Source organism: Akebia trifoliata, chromosome 14, assembly GCF_017979445.1.
Source record: "Akebia trifoliata isolate Shusen 1 chromosome 14, ASM1797944v1, whole genome shotgun sequence".
In the NCBI taxonomy this organism is placed as follows: Eukaryota; Viridiplantae; Streptophyta; class Magnoliopsida; order Ranunculales; family Lardizabalaceae; genus Akebia; species Akebia trifoliata.
Genome location: NC_141388.1, coordinates 4,442,364 through 4,467,912, shown reverse-complemented (window position 1 = coordinate 4,467,912; position 25,549 = coordinate 4,442,364). Strand labels below are relative to the sequence as shown.

The 25,549-nt window shown below is 34.1% G+C and overlaps 2 protein-coding genes across 4 annotated transcripts; one reads left to right on the top strand and one right to left on the bottom strand.

Annotated features, from left to right (window-relative positions):
• Window positions 1–322: 322 nt before the first annotated feature.
• On the bottom strand, window positions 323–5,590 carry LOC147385673 (uncharacterized). Of its 3 annotated transcripts, none has more exons than XM_086422879.1 (5): window positions 5,105–5,590; window positions 4,188–4,276; window positions 1,988–4,009; window positions 1,166–1,343; window positions 323–1,077 (listed from the first exon to the last, which is right to left on the bottom strand). In XM_086422879.1, exons 1-5 carry the CDS (start codon window positions 5,211–5,213, stop codon window positions 443–445), a joined length of 3,033 nt encoding a protein of 1,010 aa, XP_086279005.1. In that variant the 5' UTR covers window positions 5,214–5,590; the 3' UTR covers window positions 323–442. The 3 variants fall into 3 exon arrangements, with proteins under 3 accessions (XP_086279005.1, XP_086279006.1, XP_086279007.1); XM_086422880.1 differs by having other exon boundaries at window positions 4,188–4,265; window positions 5,105–5,589; XM_086422881.1 differs by lacking the exon at window positions 4,188–4,276 and having other exon boundaries at window positions 5,105–5,589.
• A 6,108-nt stretch (window positions 5,591–11,698) lies between these two features.
• LOC147385672 (glutathione S-transferase DHAR2-like) lies at window positions 11,699–17,279 on the top strand. The gene is made up of 6 exons (XM_086424169.1): window positions 11,699–11,868; window positions 11,945–12,035; window positions 13,851–13,994; window positions 14,236–14,353; window positions 14,439–14,579; window positions 16,977–17,279. The coding sequence occupies exons 1-6, from the start codon at window positions 11,811–11,813 to the stop codon at window positions 17,064–17,066; spliced, it is 642 nt and encodes a 213-aa protein (XP_086280295.1). The 5' UTR covers window positions 11,699–11,810; the 3' UTR covers window positions 17,067–17,279.
• Window positions 17,280–25,549: the final 8,270 nt, after the last annotated feature.

Here is a 25,549-nt window from a genome sequence, read left to right as displayed (position 1 = left end):
GGGGCTGTATCTTTAATAACTCGGTTGGTAAAAATCTTTCTTAATTTGCACCCGTCACCCCAGCAAACTCAAATCATCGAGGTTCAGATTCAAATCATTAATCTCTAACAATTTGGCGGTCATCTAAATCTCTCAAACTCGAGTTAAGTTGGACACCATGAGCCCTCAACACAAGCCTAACCAGTGTTTCGGCCGTGTTCAATTATTAAAGCACCACCCAAGCCGAGTACAGGTTCAACAGGACAGGCTTGCATTGGGCTTGCATTGGGATTGACCAAATTGCCAATCTTATCTCAGGCATTCCAATCTCAATGTCATTGGATTTGTGATTTCAGAACGTTGAGATACAATCTTTATTCTTTTTCTGAAACCAAGACTTTCAATACATGTATGTCTACCTGTAACCATCCATTTACAACAAAATAGTCTTTGTTCAAACTATTTATGTGCTCACGACCTCAGTTACAAGCTCATCGATCAACAACCGTTCAATTTCCCTACCCACCACATCAGTGTCATCTCCCAAATCCAACCACCCTGTCTCTTCCCCCAACACCTTCTCGAGTGAATCCATGCTCCCAACCTTACACTCACTAACAAGCAACCTCCACAGCTCTTCTGTAAGCGGCTCTTCTTCGCTCCTTCCAAGTCCAACCCTTCTCACTGGTTTCACCCATGGGTGTAGGTCCATGTTCAGCTGGAGAATCTCCATCAGCCCCAAATTAATCCGATCAAATAACAGTCTTCTTTCTGATTTCGGCCACATTGCCTGCTCTCCATACTTCTTCTCTAGCATCTCAAACACGTGCGGGCCCACTGGGCATTCCGGTGAGTACAACATTGCCAAGAGCATATCCTGGTCAGCATCATGAAAACCCGAGTCAACAAGTGTGTCTACAAGGTAGGAGAAGTCTCTGTTCTCTTCGTTTCTGAGAATTCCCACCACTTCTCTACTCTCTTTTAAAAGACCAAGGGATCCTTCTCTGTTGTCTTCGTCACTTGAGACTATCATTTCAGATCCTTCCAAGTATGCATCGGGCGGTTCCAACTTGAGAAGTTGAAGCTGCATCCGGAGTTCTGACACAAAGAATAGATATAACAAGAGAGCTTAATGGGAAGAAATGGGCAAGATCATGGTGGAAGTAAAATAGCTAAATCAGCTTACCATGGAGGTCAGCACTGACCCTCTCAAAGGAATTGGAACCAGATGATACATCTTCAAAAGGAGGTTCTAGAACAGAAACTGGACTAGGCTGTTCAGCTTCCTTCGAGATTGAAGGAGAATCAGCTTCAGTGCAGTGTGACGCGAGTGAAGTTTCTTCAGGAGGGCCTATGGATGTTATCTGGAATTTTACGACAGACTGTTTAGAAATAAACTGGTCCCAGAATCAAATTTTAAATGTATTTAACATAATTGCATGGAAATCCACATTCATTCAGTTTGAAATATTTTTATTTCTGTCCATGTCAAGGATATTAAAGATTATATATTGTTCAAGAAAGGAAAATATATAATTCTTTAATATCCTTGATGTGGACAGGAAAAGAGTTTTAAAACTAGAAGTGGGAGATGTGGCAAATCGGGTTAGAACAATTACACAAGCAGAAACAATGCCGTATAGTTAGAAACCCATCAAATCAAGGTTGTAGTCATGACACAAAGTTGTACAAACCATGAAAATATATAATCATCATCAAACTGTAGGAACAGAATGAGGAGGTGATGAGGCACATGGTTATTTAAGTTCTTTCAGACCTTATAAGAAGATGGAAGCAAGCTAAAACATAGTAAGTATATCAAATCAAGTTGAATAAAATTTTAGAAAAAAAGGGTGAGACAGTGATGGGGAGTGGGTGGGACAGGCTATTAAGTAGTTATACATATACTTGAAAAGAAGTTATGAAGAAACAAGCCATTAGTTATTTTCTTCGAAAATAATAATAATAATAATAGAAGCAAAAGACCACTACAACTGAGAAAACAAACCTCCGCAATTGAATCATCCGGATCATATGCAGAACCGTTTATATCTTTCACTGATGTGATACAGGCTTTTACTGAAGGCAGCTGCTCGTCATGGGTTTCAAAAGAAGTTTCAGCACCCCAAGGCTTGGCAACTGCATCGGTAATAATCTGTATTGACTCCTCATGATCATAAACCTGTACCCCAATAGTCATAGGTTTTTGTTCAGATGAACCCTTCTCTTCACTCATCCTCAATTTATCTGGTTTCAGAAGAGTTTCCTTTACAGTGCAATTTTTCTCTCCACCGACAAAATGAAACGACTGAGATTTTTTAGTTCTGTGTATTTTGTTACTCTTCGAGGAAAATCCAGCTCTCTTGTCAGAATCTCCATTTTCAGATCTATTCGAGCCCCAATTAACATTATCTTTCATCATCGAACTCCTATCACTGCCTAGAGCTATATGGCTGATGCTTGTAGTGGAAGAAGCTGGAAGAGATCTGGACCTTGGTAGGCTTCTGGCGCACTCATCCTTCCAACCATCCCTACTGCTAATACCCAAAGGACTACCCCATCTAGCAATTCCATTATTCCTAGCCAATCTGTCACTGAAACCACCCTGACCAACTGTGGAGTCCGAAATAGTTGGTCTTGTTTCTCTATCGGGCATGGAGAGCATTTCACCAAGGGTACTGCGCCCACTAACCATTCCCACTTCTTGAAACCTATGAGTTATCTTCCATCGCTCTGAGAGTCGCTTCTTGGCCTCCCTCGAAACAGATGACTCTGTTGAATAAGATGACGAGGGGCTGTGTCTACTTTTCTGATCATAAAAGTGTCTGGAAGTTGGCGTCATCCCATCGAACTCATTTGCAGAGTCATTTCCTGATGTTGTATATGAGCTCTCATCCGCAGCATACCCTCTGAGTGTTGATCTTGATACCTTTATAGAACCGTTGCTTATATTATGCCGCATTTTTCTTGTGATTTCTTTAGCAATTTCTCGGGATCCTTGAGCATAGGGATCCCTATGCTTCATAAGCTCCATTTCGATGAATGGGTTTCTCCGATCCCGTACTTCTGCAAATATCTCCAGATTCTCAGAACTTCGATATTCTTTATGCTTCTTGTAACTTGACTGAAGGCCTCCTGAAGAATTTGGTGATGAGACAGGTATATCTGTATTTTGCACCATTCTGAGGTTTGGCTTCAATACAACAATCCTCGTAGGAAGAAGGCAGGACTCATCCTTCTCATCAAGTTGAGATTTTTTTGAGACCTTACTTGAAATATGAGCACCATTTTTATTATAAGAGTGACTAACACCATCATGAACATGTTTCTGAAGAGAGTATGAAACATCCTTACATTCTTTTTTTCTCTCTAATTTGCAACATTTGTCTCTGTTCTCAAAATTATGAGCATTTGACGACTTTAAGACTGTTACATGACCTGACTGATGAGGAGGTGGAACACCCTGCAAATCATGGGGATGTTTTCTGAACAATGAATCTTGTTCTTGGAGAAATTTCACTAAAAGGTCCTTATTGGAATCCAGCACTTCAAGTGCATCATGGAATTCCTTTGACTGTTGAAGCTTCTCGTTAGTCGAGAGACGTTTCACGTCCATGAACTTTTGCCTTACAAAATCCATCTTACTCTCACTTAGCTTTGAGTTTGCGGTCTCCTTTTGGACTGACAAGTTACTGTACTTCTCTGCCTTTTCTGTATCTAAGACCTCGAAGACATCCTTGAATTCCTGCTGCTCCTTGTTACTCATTGAAAACGACTGGCCCTCATAGGATGAGCTCTTTTCTACGGAACTTATTGATGTCGTTCTTTGTAGATAGTTCTCTGAGAACTTTTTCTTTTGTTTATGAATGGGCTGCTGAGATGGCAGTGCATCGAGACCCATTAATCTGGCAATAACATTTGGTGGACGTCGTCTAGACTCCATTTGTTTTACCGATTCTTCTACTACTACCTTCTTCGTTCGGGTTCCACTTGTTTGCTTTGAATAATCCCGCCTCAAGTCACAGATGAACTACAGAAAAGAAAAGAAAAAAAGACAATGAAATTGCATGAAGTGTAACATATTAGGTATTCTTGGAAAATACAATGCAGATTAGTAATTTATATTTAGCACAGAGACTGTCTTTTATTGATTCATCATTTAGAAGAAAAAAAAACCTTCATGAACACAAACAAGAAAAGCGGCTTACTGAATCTTCCCCTGTGGAGTGGCTACTGCAAGAATTATAATCAGATACCAACTTTGAAGCATCTACCCGTTTTCTAATCTGCATGTTTCCTATAAATAAATCAAATAACATTAAGACAAACATTCAAAGAGAAAATATGCCAAAAAAATAGAAGAAAAGAAATACCCCACTAGTCTTGAGTACAAGCTCTTAAAACACGGAAAATAAAATAGGATGCTAGCAATCAGAGAAGTGCCCAGACTCAAAAGGGTGAAGGAAATGGTCTCAAACAGGAAATATCAAGCCCTAAACCCCAACCCATTACAGACCTATTTGAAGGAAAGAAAAATGGCACCCTGTAACCTATCAAAGCAGAAGAAAAAAATATCAAAATTTTCTACACACAAATCCGGCTAGGTTTCAAGTAACTAATCAAACCCCCCCACCCCCCCCCCCCCCCCCCAAAAAAAAAAAAAAGAGAGGAGAAATACATCATTAACACACACAAAATTAAACAGTAAAACACCATCACTGCCACCACATCGCATCAAAATCCTAGAATTCATTGCAATTGAACATATCAAAGCAGAATAAATAAATCAAAATTTTCTAGCCACAAATCCGGCTAGGTTTCAAGTAACTGAAAAGCTTCGAATCAACCCAAAAAAATCATATTTGAGAATTAAAGAGGGTTCAAAGAGTGCAAAAAAAAAAAAACAAAATGAGCAAAAAGAACAGCACAAATTTAAACAATAAAGCTCCATCACTACCAATTAAACATAATCATGCTCTAACAAGGTAAAAGAAAATTCATACTGAAGTCTATAACAAACAAAACCCTAAATTAACAGAAGTCTTTAACAAAGTCGCACCAAAATCATACTAAAGTCTTTAACAAACCCCTAAATTGAACATAAATAATGTACCCTACATTCTACCTTCTTCCAGAGTTCTCCTCGCTAAAACCAGATTAGTTGCAGATCTCTGATCAGGAACGCTTTTAGGGTTATCCCTTTCATGGGACCCCTTCTGCTGAAATCTCCCCATTTTCACTACAAAGGAGTTGAAGATTGATCTCAAAACACGAATCTGGACCAGAAATCTCGGAGAAAAAAAGTAGATTTCTCAAGGTGAGGTGAAGGATCCGAGGAAATCATGGTCAGTAACGTTGGATTTTTCGTTTATTTAAATCTAGAAAACATAAATGATATTATAGGGATTCGAATCGAAGTTGCAGACAAACAAGAGAGAGAGAGAGAGAGAGAGAGAGAGAGAAGAGACACAAAGTGAGTAAAACAGGTAGAAAGTTACACAGAGAGAGAGAAAGAAAGATTCTGCTAGTGAGACAGTGGTGGACATTAATGTCGCACTTCTACTTGGTACGTGTTTGTCCCCAGAAAAAGAAATTTTGAACTTTCAAATTAACGATACACTGACACAGTGACACACAACCCTGGTCCAAGCGCGGGCAAATATTTACCACCCCCATCTATTGCATCTGACAGTGAGCCCCTAAACCACGTGTCGCTCACAAAATTAGCCACGTCAATGGATATCCATTCAACCGTGACTCCAACCAAAAACTTCGGTTCCGAAATTATTATTATTCTTATTCGAAAAATTAGAATCAGGTCTCATGGAATCGAATTGATTGAGATCGAAATCACAAAAAAACAAAAAAAAAAACATTGGAATCGAGATCTAGAATCGTTTAAGGAGAAAATTCTTTACATTTCCTTTGAGAACCCAACCGGAACCAACCCATCGACATCCCTACCTACAGTGATGATCTCCTTATTTAAAACAAATCATAAAAGAAAAATAGATGAGATATAGGATTTAGCGGAGAAAAAAAAAGAACAACTTTTTATGAAATGGACACATGAATTTATGAATAAGTGGTTATCTAATAATAAATAAGAAGTATCCATCTTTTTAATGAGTCACAATCTAGAGTGGTGTCCCATTCCTATAGCGACATAGGATGCCTGGATACATTTTGGTTGAATTAAAAACATATAGGGCTGCTTGCACCGCTTGTTTAGGAGTTTGATGTGTTTTAAACACCAACCAATTCTTGCCACATAGACATAGTTCTAGATCCTGATTCTTTTCAACAAAGTAGAATTTATAAAACTCATGATTCATTATATATTTTATGAATGTTGACTTAGTATAATTAATTGATTCCAATTATTCAATTACTAGATCTTGCTCATGTCTACATGTAAAGGGGTCCTCTTTGGGGTTAAGAGTGTAGAAGGTGACAGATAATAAGTTTGGAGGGGTAAAAGAAGAGAGACAATAAAGTTAAAGGGATTTTATTCAGATAAAGAAAATATAATAAAATTAAAAGGAGTAGAAGAAAGATAGTAAAGATAGAAAAGTATTATTAAAAAATTAGAAAAAAAAAAAAGAAAAAAAAGACAATAAAATCAAGGATAATGATAAACTAACTCCCCCTCTATGTGCAACTATGTATCCTAAAAACAAAAACCTATGGTTCTATGCACCTGTCACGCCAGGAGAGTAGAGGAACAGTTAGAAAATCGTGACTCTAAAGTTAAAAGTTGACCCTGACATTTATAGTGAGATTAAATCTCAACCCTTATTTTTGGGCGATAAAAAGAATGGAGTCCACCGTTATATTTTATTAAATATATTCAATAATCTAGTATCTTGTATATCATTTATTATTGTAGAAGTGCAAAAAGCATTTTAAAGAAAATATTCTAATCAATTTTTATTTTTGTATATAACTAAGTTTTTTCAAATAATATTTTCATTGGTTAGAGACATTAAACTTATTTCACAAAATCCAACTCCACATAAGTAACTACATATATTTTCTAAACATATTGACATTAATTTTATTATTGTTGTTAGTGTAAAAAATACTCTACCTTTAAATATTTGATATTAAATTTCTTGTAGGATCATTAGGGTCAAACATGAGAGGGCCTACCAAAGGACAAAGAAAGAATAGAGTAGGCTTCCATCAAACAATTCTCATTCCAACTCTTTTCCACCGATCAAACATGATAATTAATCATGATGTTTGGTGTGTGAAAAAAAGGAGTCATGCTGGGGTGACACAAAGGGGGACATAGGGGTGACACAGTGACTTGGTGGCGTGTGCATAACCATAGATTCTTTTCCATGAGTAAAAAGTATCTGCGGTTATGTGCGCTTCACCATATCATTTGTGTCACCCTTGTCTTTCTGTTTGTATCATTCTAGCATTAGTCGAAAAAAAATTGTATATTTTAGGAACAGTGACCACCTTTTCCATTTTATTTCAATATTTGTCGTTTTCCCCATAACCTCTTTCATGTGATTTTCTATTAGGTGGGAAAATCTATTTGAGCACCAACAATTGAGTAATAAGAAGTATTTCATCTCATAGAAGCAAGTATTAAGTACATTCACAATGTCAAAAAATTCTAAATTACATAGGAATAAAATACATATAATGATTTAAATTTAAGTAAAAGCATACAAATGATAATTGAAAATATATAATTCACATCATATATTTTAAAAAGTTATGATTTTCTAGATTGAAAAAATGTACTCAGCTGATGTGGCAAGTGTACAAAATCATAGATCTTTTTCTTCTGGATACACAAGGAAAAAATCTACGATTATGTGCACTTGTCACATCAATCAAATACAGACTAAGTATTTCTTTTTCCAAGTCATTTTATCATTAGTCTATATTAAAATAATAAAATGAAACTAAAACTTCTATAGTAATAGAATATTAGATTGTTATGCTTTGTAACAAGTTGTAGCAGCGGCACACACGACATCATTTTCATGAAAATGGTGTCTTAAATTATTATTATTTTGAATAATGTAATTCTACCAATTCTTTGAATGAATAACAATGAATTCAAATAGGTTTATATAAAAATTGACATTAAAAGATTTCTATTTGGAAGTAAACTCTATGATTTTTTTCTATTTAATCATAATCCTCATATTCATGAAAATGATTGGTGTATGACCATACACCTTGTCACAAATCATGATTCAAGACTCACTCCCTCCCAATTTGCCCCCAACCATTTAATTTTTTGAAGAGGACATTGCCTTTTGAGAGGGCCTCCTCTCATAAATTAATTGGAAATGTATCATTTTCTTCAACTTTTTTTTTTTTTTTTTTGGAAGGTAATGGGGGGTATTTAGCGGACCCCCAGCCGACAAATATTAAATAGTTTACCCCCATTACAAGAAAATCTGACTCCACCCTGGAGTAACTAATCCAAAGAAGGGAAGAAAGGAATAATGGAAAGAAGCTTTTGTTGTCGTTCCTATGAACAAGTTGCAACAATTGTCGTTGTCTTCCATTAATTCACTTTCATAGCTGCGGTTTGCAATATCCAAAACCCCATGCGCTCAAGTTGCAATGAATCATAAAATCAGTCTAATTACAAATCCAATCCATTGGTCCCAAAAATCAATCAAACAAAATTAACCCAAAGCACATCCCCTATTTTGTGGAAGAAAAAGAACGAAAACACTGTCCTTGATTATAGATCTGGTAAAAATGAAAGCTCTTTTGACCCATTAAGCTTCCAAATCCTTTTGGGTCAAATTCTTTTGTCCCTTTGGCGCAACTCATGATTGAGCCATGAGTATGCTTATCGGTCCATTGAAGATTTTCTCATGAGTTAGAGTTATTGGAGCCCGACACAATTATTAATACAAACAGTGCCTCACTTTGGAATTGTAATCACACAGACACTAATTTGAAAACTAAGCAACTGGATTAGTAGTAATTTTTTTGGTTTTTACAAAAATGTCCCTGATTATAATAAGTTTAAATATAAAAGTGGGGTGATTTATGGCCTGAATCACTTCGACTCCATCTCCTATTTATTATAGTAAAGATTTTATGGAGAAGAAAGTATAATCACAAACTCTTTAACCCTTTCATACATTTTGGAGTTGACTCAGTCTAGTTGTCTTGGCCAACTTGATGAATTTTACGATGGAGTCTACTCTAAATTTAATGAGTCAAATTAGTCTTGGTAGTATTCAATCGGCAGATCATCTTTCTCTCTCACTTAGAGATCCCCTTTGGATACACTTTAAAGAGTAACTTAAAAAAAATTAAAAAAATAAAATAAAATAAAAAAATATCAAAATTTAAAAAGTAAAAGAAAATTATTTAAAGATTTTTAAAAGTTACTTTCTTCTAAAACTACTTTGTTCTTCATATTCAAACAAGGCCTAAGCGTCAATGATTTTGCTGATACCATGACTACTTTGTTAAAGGTTTCTAAGAACTACTTTCTTATGTAACTACTTTGTTCTTCATATTCAAACAAGGCTTAAGCGTAAATGAATTTGTTGATATTCTTGTTGATACCATGACTTGAACTTCATATCTTCCAATTGAAGTGGTGAAGTTGCTTCTAGTAAAGCAACCAAGTGATGGTACCTTGTGGACCTCGTCCTTAGCCTCTCTCTCTCCTTGGAAAAAGCATTAAAGCTGTTGGTCAGAGTTCAAATTTTTGGAGGAAACCTCCCCTTTACATAACACATAACCTTTCCGTGCGCCTGTATTTTTAAAACCCTTAATTTTTCCCCCAAAATCATTCATCTCCAACCTCTTGAAGATGATGATGATGATGGCGAGGGCATTGATAAAATCTAGCTTATAAAGAAATGCCAAGGTCAAGAGACATCTCATTGCTTTGAAACATAAGGAGACATGTTTCTTATAATAGGGGAAGCGCTCTCTTTCTTTCTTTTTCTTTTCTTTTTTTTATCCTAAAAAAGCCAAGAAGTCTGGGATGTATGTGAAGTCACGGAATTTTTTACATGATTGTCATTAAATGATAATTATAACATCTTTACCTTTTGCATGCAAAATGGTAGTTGTATATAATTTAATTAATGCCCTAAAATCTATTTTTACATTTTTCATATCCTTCATTACTTTACAAGTTTTGAGCTGTAACTTGTAAGAGACTCATCGAGGGTTAGCTGAGATGGTAACGAGGGACTGGTTGGATATGCTCCTCAGGGCTTAACTTCCAGTTTTTATATGCCTCACCACAGTAATATAGCTACTAAAATGGTGTCATGTGGCACTATGTTGAATGGGGTATGACACTCAGGAATTAACTTTAATTGATAAGGTTGCCCCATGGGTTGGGTAAAGTCCAATGGACCATGATCAACCCGTCAGACTTAGACAAACTTTCTCAAAAAAAAAAAAAATTGTAAGAAGATTAGGGGTGTCATGGTACCCATTTAATAGAAACTGGAATCGAAACCGAAACCGAAAACCTCAATTATGATTCCCTTTTTATTGGAATTAATTAGAGTCAGCTCTAAAATATAACCGAATGATAGGAACAGAAATCATTAGATTCTATCCAATGAGTACCCCTAAATACACGAACCGATTTATGCTATAATTTATGGTGTTTTTTTATTTCCAAAATTAATGCATGCTCAATAAAGTTCTTCAATTTTTCATTAAAAAAAAATGGATTGGAGCCTAAAATGACCTTCCTTCTAAAATTTACCACTTTTAAATAAGATAGACTTTTATTTTTGAAAAAAATAATAATCTATAACTTATATATTTAATATAACAACTTTTAACTAAGTTAATATTTTTGTGGATAATATGCTCTTTTTTTTTTTTTTTTTTATAATGATTTGAAATACTTTTATTTTTATTTGATTCTTAAGAATCGGAACTAATGGATACCTATGTTTTTTAACGGTTCTGACTTCATTTATTTTGAAATTGGACTCGAAATCAATAAGAATTGAAATAATACAAATATAATGGTTACGGTGCTAAATTTCTTAGGAATCGAACCAGAACCTACCCATTACCCATTGACACCCCTAAAGAGGATTTCAACCCGAATTCTTTTTAAATAATCTAATTAACCTGTTTTATGACCCTTTCTAGTTTTGCAAGCCAAGGACCTTCTAAAAGAGTTGTGAAACAACTACTTCCAAATACATATGCGTTCTCACATGCCACCTTCCAGTGTATTTAATACCCCTTTCAAGTGTTAGTAGACGAAAAGCCACTGATATTGTTTCTACCAGTTTAGGAATTAAATTTAAATTTTAGAAAAATCTGTTTATTTAGTTAATTATTTATTTTCTTTCTTATAAAGATAATGGACTTAGTCATGAAAATGGTCACGTCCATCGGTCTCACGTCTTGATATGTACATGTTAATCCATTTAATCATTCATCTTCGGGCGCAAATCTTACATCAACAAACATCAGAAAAAGAAAACTATAGACAAATGGATAAGATCGAATCCACGTGGCGTTAACTTACGACAGAAAGTATTACGAGATCCACATGATTCCTACATGCAATAATAACGGTTTCACGAGAAGGACCCAGAATTCTTTTTATGTAGAGTGACAAAAATACCCATTTTGGTGGAAATTACTATAATAGATAAAGAATACCTATTATATTACATAACACAAAGGGTAAATGAGTCTTTGTAAGTGGTTTGAGAGCTGAACTTTACAGGCCCAAAAAATATCCTCATCTGAGAATAAAACCCTATATAGTCTGTCACTCTTCTTAATCTTCTTCTTCTTCTTCTTCTCTATCAAATCTCTTTGAAATATTTGTGAAACTAATGGCTTTGGAAGTCTGTGTTAAAGCTGCAGTTGGTGCCCCTAGTGAACTTGGAGACTGTAAGACTCATTTCTTTATTTCTCTTTTTTACTGATTAAATTTTTAATCATTTTGTGTGGTCTGATGAGATTCCAGGTCCATTCAGTCTAAGGGTTCTTCTTACTTTGGAAGAGAAGAAAATTCCCTACACGAGTCACTTGATCGACCTTAGCAACAAGCCCAAATGGTAATTTTTTTTTTTTTTTTTTTGCACCCATTTACGTTTATATTTGGACGTGGCCCATGCCCACATACACTCATATCTATGGAGAGACTAAGTTAAATGACTTAAATACCCTTGCCTTCAATCTCGAAACCAAAACTTCTTGCTTGCAGCTGTCAACCTCTGGGGGTAAACTATTTTTAACCTATCCAATCTCGTCTTCAATGTCTTTTAGAAACGCTTGATTTTTCTACTCAAAATTCCATCATTCTTGTTTCTTGAGGTTTGGAGAAGAGGTTAAAAAACTTTACCCGAAAAGGTGAAGATGACTAGTTTTGGGGAGAAAATCAGCTCGAGTTTGACTTGATGAGGACATTTAGATCATTTTTGTTGATATCTCGTTGACGATTTAGATAAGATCATAGGAGGCATTTCATCAGTTTGAAAAAACAGAGGTATCCCTAATATTAATCAAAACGTGGAGGGGCATGTCTAAATCACCATAAACTCAAACCATTACAGGATTTTTTTGTTTTAAATATCTATTATTATTTAAACTTTTATATTAGTGTTTAATGTTTGGGAAAATTACTTAAAGGGACCCTGCCGGAGGGATTATTCTAAATAGGGGAGAGAAGAGAAATTTTTTTTTGAGTTTTCTATCTCTCCAAAAGATGAGAGAAACGGAGATAAACCGTTTTAAAATATTTTATAATTCTAAGACATTTTATAATTTCAAAGCTATCCCAATTTCTCTTCGGTCAATCCCAATATGGATAGAGAAACTGACTTTCTCTTCTTTTCTCTTAATGGGTTTCTCTTCTCTCTACTTTTCTCAATCCAAACATTGTGCAAGTAATGCACATTAATTTGATAGGACATTTGGTAAACTTTTTATTTCTTAGTGGTCTCTCAGTACTCGCGATGCTTTTTTATTTAGTGTCGAGTTCACAATTTTTACTGTCGAACTCACCAAGTTCACACTGTGAACTCGACAGTAAATAGTGGTGAGTTCACAACCTTGAGATGGTAAGACTTAGAGCAACCTTTAAGTTTTTCCAACTAAAAGACCTGGAAGGATTAACTAAAAACACAAGAGAATGACTTGTTTAGATGGTTTCAATCCAAAAAAATCATTCTTGATCGATTTTCATCCAAAAACTATGAATTTTTTTTTGAAAACACTATTTTTTTACATACATTTTCAAAATGTTTGAAAACCCCCTTGAAAATGACTTCTTCTTCCTTCTTAAATCCTTTTTGACGGAATGGAGTCTTCGAAATGTGATTGAGATGCCAAAAATCCAATTTTTTGGCTGAAAACTATGAGTTCGAACTGTTAAGACATTCAATCAGTGTGAAATGTGGGAGATGAGGTCCAGGGACTGTTAAGAAAAGAAAAGTTCACTAAATGGAGGCTGCCCAAAACTTAGGGACTATTTAGAAAAAAGTCCCTCTGCCTGGGTCCTTTAAGTGATAACATGCCCCTTTGATCTTCGTGATCTGTAATAGCCTTGTGAAAATGACTTAAATGCCCCCCATCTTCAACTTGTAACCTCCCTTGATATTCCTTCCCAAAATCAGTCATTATATCATAGACCTCTTCCAATTCCTGTCAACATTGAGTTACTAATCTCACTAAAAAAAAAAAAATAGCTTACAAATGAGCAAACAGAAAAAAAAAAAATTGCAAAATAATCTGTCCTCTTCAACCTCAAGGCAAGATAAATTTTTTGAAGTAGAAGATAGGGATTTTCAGATACAAAATAAAGAGTTTAACTTGAGGTTGAAAATGTTGGATTAAAGGTGACTGTAATTGTTTCCATCGTGGATGCATAGGTTTTTGGAGTTATCTCCAGAAGGGAAGGTTCCGGTACTCAAACTTAACGACAAATGGGTTGCCGACTCTGATGTCATCACCCAGCTCATCGAAGAAAAGTACCCAGAACCATCTCTTGTCACTCCCCCTGAATTCGCCACTGTGTATGTTATCTCTCTCTCTCTCTCTTTCTACACTTAAAACTTTGTGATCCTTTTTATGATTTATTAATGAACTAAGTAAGTGAATAATAAATATGCATTGATCATGATTTTAAAAAAAAATTTTAAGGGAAACTACAAAGAAGAAATTTGGTTAGTAAGTAAATGATCCTTATGCTTTGCATCTTGAAATTGAGGGTCTTATCTCAATAATTATTTTATTTCTAATAATGTGGGATTGTAGGGGATCGAAAATCTATCCTTCTTTTGTCAAGTTCTTGAAGAGCAAGGATCCTAGTGATGGGACCGAACAGGCATTACTGGATGAACTCCGTGCATTGGACGATCTTCTTAAGATCCATGTAGTTATTTTTACATGTCAACATTTTACTTGATTTGATATTCTTTTTGGAAATCCTCGTTGATCTATAATTTGGAAAACATCAGGGTCCTTATGTTAATGGGGAGAATATTTCTGCCGTTGATTTGAGTTTGGCACCTAAGCTTTACCATCTCGTGGTTGCTCTTCCCCATTTCAAACATTGGCGTGTCCCTGAAAGTCTTACTTACGCCAATTCTTACATGAAGGTGTGCAGAAATTCCCTTATGAGTTTTGTTTTAGTTTCTGAACTTGTCTTGTGAATAGTTTTTCTGCTAAGCCAATTCCAACATTTAATCTGTTTGGCATGCATGTTTTGATGAAAATATAAAAAACACCTTTTAATATAACTTTCCATTGGAGTTTGATGTATGATTTCTGCTTTTTTAAGATTATGGTTTGTTGTTGAAAACTATGTTGGATTCTTAAAATCCTATTTGTAAGAATTGATTTGTCAGATATCCATGTCAATTTTGGATTTTAAACACCATGATAAGTGAATTAGTTATAAAATGATTGACATTTAAAATGCATGTAAAATGAAATATTTATCATTTAGCTATATCTTAAGGTAAATGCTGAAGAACAGACATCAATTCTCACATTGCTGACGTGGATGTATGTGCGGAACCATAGATGCTTTTCATCGAAATATGAGTGAATAGCATCTATGGCTGTGTGCACCTCTGCATCAGCAATGTGAGAATCAATGTCAATTTTAATGTTACTCTAGTACGACTCATATCTTAAATACAACCTTGTCCCAAACTCTTCAGTGCATATTTGACCCCTAAGTGGAGGAAATGTCTTAGCTTTCTGCCTTCACATTGCATAGGGAGACTAGTATCACTGATTCCGTTCGACACATATAGTACTTAATTCTTTTTTACATTGTTTATGATTATGTTCGAAGTGATGTTCTGTGGGTCAACCGAGAAGGCAGCCCACTTCTGTTCACCTGCCCAAATTCGTCCACGTATGCCACCTGAATATGGGTATAAACATCACACATGGTTATGGGTCCAAGTGTTAGGTTTGCTCAAATCCATATCTGAGGATACTGCAACATGTCCGTTTTGCTAATGTTACGATTGACATGGTTTGGGTATATTCAATGAAGGCCAACTACTACCCTAGTTAGAAGGAATAAACAAAAGTTGAAGGTACTAGAAAAGTGAGAGGAATGCCCAAAAGAATGTGGATTGAGATAGTGAAAGCGGATATGAAAACTCTTTCAATAATATAACATAATTGAATGAAGGAATATGATTCATTTAGCCCATCCCAAATCTTTGAGACATGACTTTGATTATGATGACAATGAGGATGATTTAGCTATTGAGTAACCAGTTCCTATAGTCCGTATCCATTATAGTGCAATCAAGGCGGAGCCAGGATTTTCTTGTAGTGGGGGCAAACTATGGTTAGTTGTATGATTGAAGAATTTGAAGATGAATGGTTTTAGGGAGAAATTCAGAGGTTTTTGGTTAGAAGTTGAAGAAAATGATATTTAGATCATTTTCAATTAGTGTATGAGAAGGCCCAGTCAAGAGGTAATGTCAAGGGGGGGGGGGGGGCAAAAATTGGAAGGAGGTGCGGGTGTGGGGGCAAATGGGGAGAGAGGTGAGGGAGTGGGGACAAATGGGGCATGCAATTAGTTGAAAATATAGGGGTGTCTCAAAGTTCTGTGGGGGCAATTGCCCCCACCAGCTCCTTACTAGCTCAGCCCCTGAGAGCAATAAAAAAGGTGGAGAGCTTCTCTTTATTAGAGAAGAGACATTGGCTTGAGATTCATCTATGATCTATGGATGCATGAAGTGATTGTTGTGGTACCATTCTCAAATGAATAATGCTGAAGTGACCTCAGGCTGGAACCTCATATCGCACTTCTTGACGTGAAAGTGTATGGGAACCATAGATGCTTTCTCACTCGTATCAGTGTATGGGAACCATAGATACTTTCCTTGAGATACGAGCGAGAAGGCATCTATGGTTCCTATCCACTTTCACGTCAAGAAGTGCGAGGTGAGGTTCCAGCTTGAGGTCACTCTAGCATGAGTCTTCTCAAATATATGTGGTCACTAGTACTGGATATGGTGTTACAATAATCTTTGATATCATTATTCTACCATGTCTAGGTGCGTAAGCTTTCTTTCTTTTTCTGTAAATCTTTTTTTTTTTCAGAGTCTTAATATTTTTTTTTAGCACATTGTGCCAAATGCGAGATGCTTTTTATATTTAGAAGATTTCTCTAAGATTTGTTACATAATATATATACTCTACTTGAGAATATCAAATGAAAAAAATTACAACAATTTAAGAAAATAATAGAATTAGGGAATATGAAAATTGTAGAGTAGAAATATCCATGCAATATCCAATCCATAATGTACACACACACTAATTCACATTTTTAATGTTATACAAATACGTACATTTCTTATGGCAAAGAATGATAATATTTTGCTAGATGTAAAATTTGTTTTCTCTTATGGCTGAGTTCCTAATGGTTAAATATACCGACCCTTTATACACACTAATTCACATTTTTTTGTCCAAGTCTTTTAGAGTTGCCCAACAATAACTCTTATGTGAATTTTTTGCAGTTGCTATTCTCTCGGGAGTCATTCCTAAAGATTAAACCTAAGAAAGACAAGTATATCATAGCTGGTTGGGAGCCAAAGGTTAATCCATGAAGGTTGCTTTTAGCTTCATCATGTCTTTGAGTTTGCAGTATGAGTAATGCTATAAGGTGAGTCCAACTGCACTTTATCAAAGTTGGAACCAGGCCAGATAGATACTTAATGTGTGCTATTGTAGGTTGTGATGCATTTATGTGCATATCTATCAGCTCTAAGCTTTTTGCTAATACTTTAAAAAATTAAGTTATTATCATTTGTGCTGTCTTCGATACCCATTTTTTAATCTTCTTTCCATATATTGAATGTCCCTATTTAAAGTTGGAAACACAACTCAGACAGACAATCTAATCCCGAATTCGTTTCAAAGAATCGTGCTGGAGTAACATCAAAATTTACCTCGTTTCACACATTGCTGACATGGAGGTACACAAAACCTTCTGTACATGCTTTTCACTTGTATCTCAGTGAAAAGCATCTATAGTTATGTACACACATCCAAGTCAGCAATATGTGAAACGATGTAAATTTCAATGACACTTCAGCATTTTCCGGTTTCAAATCACGTCCGAGATTGAGATGGTTCAGTGTCATTCACCAAGAAAGACAGATTCTAATATTTTGAAAATTTTGGCTCAGTAAAACTCTACTAAGTTAATAAAATAATTATTTCTTTAGAAATTAGTATTTATTATTTAAATAAAATATGATTTTATATGTACGTGGGTTTAAGTTGATTTAAATGATTTAACTCTTACAAGATGAGTTGAGGTACCCTACATTTTCTGAATCTCAATCGGATTAGTTTTCTCCAAGAGGAGGTTGGAGTTAGATGGATTCTTGGGAGAAAGACCGAACAATTCATTTATAGAGGCTGATGACGATCAGGGTATTTAGTTAATTTTCTACTTGTCTTCCTTAGTAGATTATGGTCAAGGGGGAAATGTATAATCAGTTTAAAACATGGGGTATTTAGTTAATTTTCTGCTTATCTTCCTTAGAAACAGGGGAATCTCAAAATACACTAAAACGTGGAGGGTTATGTCAAAATCACCAAAATAAAATAAAATAAAATAGAGAAAAGGTCATTGGGACTTAAAAATAATAGGGACACCCGTTAATGGTTGATTGTTCGTATTGAAAATAACAACATTGCCAATAGTAGAATGATTCCAATTTCTAGGGGTGTGGTTGCTGTCTTTTCCTTTGGGACCGATGTCCAAAAAGAAAATTCCATGGGACCCATTGATTGACGTATTAATACATTTGAAGCTTCAAGCCCATATTTGATGACCAAACAATGGACTTGGCTTTCTTAAGGTCGGTGGGGGCATCATCATCATGTCACAGCATCTATTTAGCCTTGTTTCATGGTGTGTTTGGTTTAAGGTTTTATGTGGGTTACACTTGATACAACTTTGACAAGGTTATGGAGACCGAGTCAACACAGTTCATGTTGAAAGAAAATGCATGGAAGTCTTACAAATTTTTCACTCACAACACCCCAGCCAAAAAAAAATTTCTCTTACCCACGAATTTTCTAATTGTAGCACCTTGTGATATCTAAAAACAGAATTTAATGCCACAAAGTTGCAGAGGAAGAATTTCTAAGTACTTAAAAATAAAAAGTTATTTTTCACTTCAGAAAATGCCTTGGATCAAGTTTGAATTTTTTTTTTTTTTAATGGACCCAAAGATCCTTATTAAAATTTGAAATCTTAAGATTAAATTTGCCCTTTTTTTTTTTTTGACTATCTTTTTTAACCATGTGTTTAAGAACCAAAGAAAGAAAGAAAAAAAAAAGGGTTAAAAAAACTCACCAATTCATTTTTCTTCATAAATTGTCTAAATGGATCATCTAAAGGTATAAGAGATGAGAAAGGGTATTTTGGATACTTAAAAGCTTTTTATTTAGGTGTGGACATTTTGTTGAAAAAAAAAAACCACCAATTAAGGGGTATTTAGAAATTAAACTCATAAGAATCTATTAAATAATTTTCGTAGTGCTTAACCGCCAAAGAAATGACAAGGTGTCAACATTAATATTGCAATTGTCATGAATATGATTGATTGCTTTTTTTAATGCAAGAATCGTCTAAGAAAAACTAGCAACCACTCGTACAATCGGGAATATGTTCTCTCATTGTCAGGGAGTGGTGTGGCATGAATTAATTTGTTAACTAAAACATAGATCGAAAAGGAAAGTATGGGAAAATGATTGAAGAAATTTAGTTTTTATTTATTTATTATAGGCTCAAAATGCTCTAGCAGGTCATTTCAAATATCAATGACTTCCACAAAATCATTATTAGAAATGGACAAGCGACACCAGTAAGAAAAATAATAAAATAGAAATATCCCGGCCTTAAAAATTCACATTTTTCAAACGATAATATTGAATTAACATTGAAATGTACAAGTGGGGGACATTTCTAACGTGGATGTGTGTTAGAACCATATCGTATCTTTCAATGTTACTCCAACATGACTCTTTTTCAAATTCAGAAAAAAAAGACGAAAATTTAGAATTCCTATTTGTGGTAATTACTTTTATACATACCTTTTTTTTATTTTTTGCTAACTGAGTGTCCGGGTCAACTTGCGCGCACCACAACTAATCTCGAGGAGGACTACTACAGCAATCCACTGCCATGGTCCCCCAATTAAATCATGAGAAAAATTCAAGAGGGGAATCGAACCCATGACGTGCGCTTAACCCACACTTCACGTGCTCGCCTTTAGCACTTAGGCAACCCATATTGTATTCTAGTATTAATTTATGGGTGAATTTCATTTCATGAGCTGAATTTGATGAATTTACAATTCTGGCTCGTTGTTCATTTTAATTATCAAAATGTGAATGATAACAAATTTGGAGGTTTTAAAATGATTGTTTAACAGGTTTTAAGTGATTTATCTCTCTAAAAATAGTGAAACTTGTACGATTGTCACTTTAAACTTGCGAAATAGTCACTTTATTAAAACTTTTGAATTTGTTATTGTTCATGTTTTCGTAATTTATACTAATAATAATAAAGCTAAGGGTATGTTTGATTGCATGGAAAGTCACTTTCCATGGAATTTGAATTCCATGGAAAATTAGTTGTGGAAAATAGGTAAGGTTGAAAAATTAAATTCTATTGTTTGATTTCACTTGGATAAAATCATGGAAAAAATATGAAAAAAAAAGAAGAAGAGGAAAAGGAGGAAGAAGATGAGAGGAGAGGGAGAGGAAAATGAAGATGACGAGGAAGAGGGAGGGGGGAGGATGTGGCGACGGCGACGGTGGCGACGACGATGGTGACGGCGATCGTGGTAGCGACGATGATGACGACGACGGAGGTAAGTGAGGAAGATGGGGGGAGAACGTGGTGGTGGTGGTGGCGGAGGAGGTGAGGGATGAAGAAGAAGAAAAAGAAGAAGAGAGAGAGAGAAGATGGTTGGAGACAGAGTCAACAGCGACGGCGATGGTGACGACGACGATGATGAAGACGGCAAGGTTAGTATAATGGTGGTGGTGGTGGTGGTGATGGTAATGGTAGTGGTAGGAAAGAATTGATGATGGAAAATATGGGTGAATTTTATTTTCCCGCCCATATGAGTGGGAAAGTGATATCCATGATTTAGTGGACTTTTTGAATAAGGTGGAAAATGAATTTCCATTTCCATGTGCAATCAAACACTTGAAAAATGTCATTTTCCATGGAAATTGACTTTCCACCCTATTTTCCATGTGCAATCAAACATACCCTAAAAGTAAAAATAAGTCTTTCAAAATTTTGGTGTCCAATCCCCTTTACTCAACCTTCTCTCATTATAATAATAATTGGGAACTAGGGTGATTCTAGGGATCCTATTTATTAGGATCAAAATGACCTGAAAATGATAAAGTTAAAGTTAAAAGTTAATGCAGAGAGCATTTTAAGTCTTACAAATTTTTGGTCGAAGCACTTTACTCCGTCTTCTCTCATTATCATAGTTCAAAAATATGGGTAAAATCATTTAAATTATTTGGAAATAAAAAAAACCAATTGACTTGGTCAAGTTTTCTTCAAAATATAAAACAAGTCGTCCTGAGAACTAAAGAGTTGAAAATGTTAAAAAAAGATTTAATATAAACCCCTAACATTTTGGATAAGATGATGATAATGATACTTCGACAATCGGGGTTGGAAAGTCCTTCAATTTTTGTGATGTCATTATTTCAAAGTGATAATATTATTTCTTATCATGCAACTTTGATTCAATGTATTTTCTTGAGTTTTTATTTATTTTTTATTTTTTATTTTTATTTCTTTACTATTTTAATGAGAAAAGTGGAGTAGAAGCTTGGTTTGACACCAAAATTTGGGTCCTACAAATCCCTTCCCCCCACTTTTACATTCAAACTTAATAAAATCAAGGTTATTTTTATCTAAAATCAAAAAGTTATATTTTGATGATAGAGTTGTTTGGACCTGCAAGTCCAACTAGCAGGGGCAAGGCAATTGGTCTCTTAGAACACTATCTCTCACTCAAATTCTCCGGATACCTGTAATACACCCCAAACCACACGTACTACTTGGTAAGTTGAGATATACCCCTATGGGTGACAAATGAAGGGCCTTGAACTCAAGACCTCTCATTTTTTGGAGAGAGATTCTAACTACTACCCTTGACCTTGTTGGTTTGAAATCAAGAAGATTGCAATCCCACGGTCCTATAATCACGTTAGTTGACTTTTAAAATTATAAAAAACAATAATTTTCAAAAATCCCACGATCATTATACTATGTAATCTTTAAAAATCCTTTAAAAATATTTTAAATTACAAATAGACCCTTTTGATAGATGTGTGTTTGCACATGCCACCTTTTAGTCAATAATAATAAAAATAAATAATGAATAAATTTTAATTATAATTTTTTAGATAATTTTCATTGTTGTCCAAAGCAAAGCCTTTAAAGACCACGTAGGAACATTTTACCGCAACCATTCTAGATTCCATTTATAAGACATTTGATTTTTCTTTTAGAGTAGTTTCATTGCTACTTCAATTTTTAATTATAACACACCAAAATTTTAAAACTTTAGCTTTGAACTTTCTTACAAATTCTTCTTTCCTTTATTGAGTGGGAATAACAATGACAATTGTAGGATTCAATGATGTCTAACATCATCATTAATATATTATTTATTTTAAAATATAAAATATCTTTTATTTTTTAATTTAATAATTAAGATTAAGGAAAATTTTCAAATAATTACCGGGTTTTTCGTTTATTCGCCAAATGTGGTCAGTTTGGCCGTATTACCAAAATATTACTATACTTAGTGCATTGGACAAAAATGCCTTTAAAAGCTAACATATGTTTCTCTGATTTGATGATAACACATAACAAGTGGTAGCTGTAAGAATTGTACAAGCAAACTTTAGCTTTCTTTCCAAGCTTCTCTCATTTTTCCTCTTCTTCTTTGTCCTCGAATAATGACTACAGTTAAAAAAAAAAAAAAAAAAAAGATAAATATTACTTCAACATTTTAAATCTCAATTATATTTTTTCCTATTATTATTCTTCTTCTTTTTGAATTGATTTTTAATCTCGATCATCAATGATATATTTTTTTCCCTATTCTCCTTTTTCTCCGTTTTGAATTGTTTTTAAAAATCTAAAACTGAAAAGGTAAATATTACTTCAACATTCTAAATCTGCGTTAAAGTTTCATTTACAAACCAAATTTCTATTAGAATTTTTTATTTCTATTTTTTATCTTTATCTTTTTTTTTTTTTTCTTCTTTTTCGTTCTGGATGGATCATTTCACTTAATAAGCTAGATAAATATAATTTCAAGCCAAATCTCCACTAACACGACAGACAAAGTGTTAACAAATCACCCAAAATTTACAAATATACCTTGAATAAATCACTGACATAATTTTCATAAACAGTTGACAAACTATGAATAAACTTTCTAGAAGAAACTATCCTAATAGACCCCGAAGAAATATGCATTTGTATCCTTCAAACATTATGTACATTGTTATGTATGTGATATTGTAATTTTAAATGTTACTATCACATAGGGTTGGATACCTTTCTCTAAGGTGGTGTTTGTTTGCGCTATTTTTCAATGCTTATTGCTGAAAAAAATTAAATTCAGCACTTTTGTCAAAATAGCGCGTTTGTTTACTCGTGCTTATTGCTGAAAATAAGTGAAAAAAATTCAGCACTATTTTGATGCTGAAAAAAAGTGCTGAAGCGGTAAGCACTTCGCTTTTTCAACACGGACAAGTATGCCCTTTGTTTTTTTGAGCATGGACAACTATGCCCTTATTCTTAAAAGGATATTACCTCTTATATCCCATGGATAAGTATATAGACACCCCACAAAGTAATAAACCCACACTATAGCTAAATTATTTTGTCTTATATGGGTTAAAATTTTTGGAATGAGTTGATTTTTGGTGAGGATGATCTCTACAATGAGGAGATCATTCTCACAAAAAATCAGCACATCTTGAAACTTTTAACCCTATCAAAACAAGTTCAAGAATCGTAAATTGTCCATTTTTTTTTTTTTGAAAACTATTTTAAACAAGTTAGAAGTTTCAAAATAAACTGATTTTTGGTGAGGATGATCTCTAGACCATATAAATTATCCTCACTAAAAATTTGGTCATTCCAAAATTTTTAATCCATATAAAACAAAACAAAAAATGGCTATAGTGTGGGTTGCCCTTATTAATTCATAGGGTGCTTTTATAATTACACATCCTTCATTTCCATCGAAAATTATTCATAAAAAATTAAGTTCTTTTTAAAGTTGATTTCAAATTTTGGTGACTTGTATGACATTATTATTTTAATTTGAAATTTGTGGGCTTTTATAAATAGAAATTATTATTTATAAATTGAAGATTTGAGTATTATTTATTATTTAAATAAATTGTATTTTAATTTTATAAGAAATAATATATTTTATTGTGTTTGATAATAAATAAGCATTTAAAACATGCAAACAATGTATAATATGATTGTAAGGGTAACAAAGACAATTTATCAGTTTCAGCAATGTGTAACAAACATGATTCAGCATTTAAACAAACAACTTTTTTAGCACTTAAATTCAGCGCTTATAAGTTTCAGCGCTTAATGCTATTCAGCACTTATTTTTTTCAGTTTAACAAACAGCACCTAAGTGTTGACAGATCTTTTTTAATAAAATTCCAATATCCCTTGCATATATTCCATGAAATACCAAATTCAAAAGGGTCAAACAATACGTTTGAAAAGGGCTTGTGAATTTTTTGAAGTGTATTATAATCCTTTCATGTAAGATTTGTTATCATATCCAAAAAAGATTGATTACATCATTAAGTTGAATAATCATACAATTTTTTTTTTAACATTCACATGATTATATGGATTTTTAAACATAACAAAATATTAGTAAGCTCTACTTCAATATATGATTGGTTAGTAAAAGATTTGTGAAAACATATATAGTGTGGACATACCTTATCATACATTTTGTTTAAAAGTCAATGTGTATATTAGGAAAATCGAAAGATTAATTTGTAATTCAAACAATATGTCACATCACTTATCATGTATTTTGTTTAATATGCGGAGGTGCCGAAAATTTTCAACTAATTTTATTTTACTTCATTAATTTTCATCAGGTATAAGGGATACTTTTTTTTAATAATAATGAAATGGAAATGTGAAAAAATTTCGATAACATATTTTTTTAAAAAAAGGGTCAGGATCCAGTAACTTATGAAAAAAATACATTATCCCAATTATTTATACACAAAATCCAATGATAGGGATTTATTTTTAGGATAAGTGTATTTGAGATATGTATTGTCACTATACACATAAATCTTAACCATTGAATATTGTATCTAAATGACTAGGATCATGTGTTTTTTCACTAATCACTAGATCATTGTGCTAGCATAAATGGAGGTGTGCATTTATGGTTTTGTACACACCTCCTCGACCGCTTAGTTTGAAACGTAGCGTGCAAAGTAGTCAGTAATGCAACACCACTCTTAAGCTAGACATAGATTTCCGTATCCTTCTTTGTCTTTTAAACATTTTTTTAATGAAGTATGATAATACGAAGCTCTCCTCTGACAAACGCTCCCATCAAATAACTATAAATCATTTGCCTTGGGATACACAAGAAAAGGATTTATAATTCTTCGTATCCGAGGCAAATGATCCTATGTTCTGTGATGGAGTTGCAGGGGGCGTTGCAATAAAATCCGGCACTTGATTCAATCTCTAAGTTTCGCTTTCCGTACAACATATCGTGAAAAGAGTTGGATCGTGACGGCTCATTTATTTAATTATTGAATGAATAATAGAAAGCTTTAAGTTTTTATTTATTTATACATATATTACACAGGTGTCGTAATTAATGAGCTCCAAACACTCCCTCTCGTCTGTTCTAGTGGTGATGGTGACGTATCTCTGCCCAGGTAAGATACATCCAATACGACGAAGTCTCTTTCTCTCTTCCTCCAGAGAGAGAATCTACAAGTTCACAGG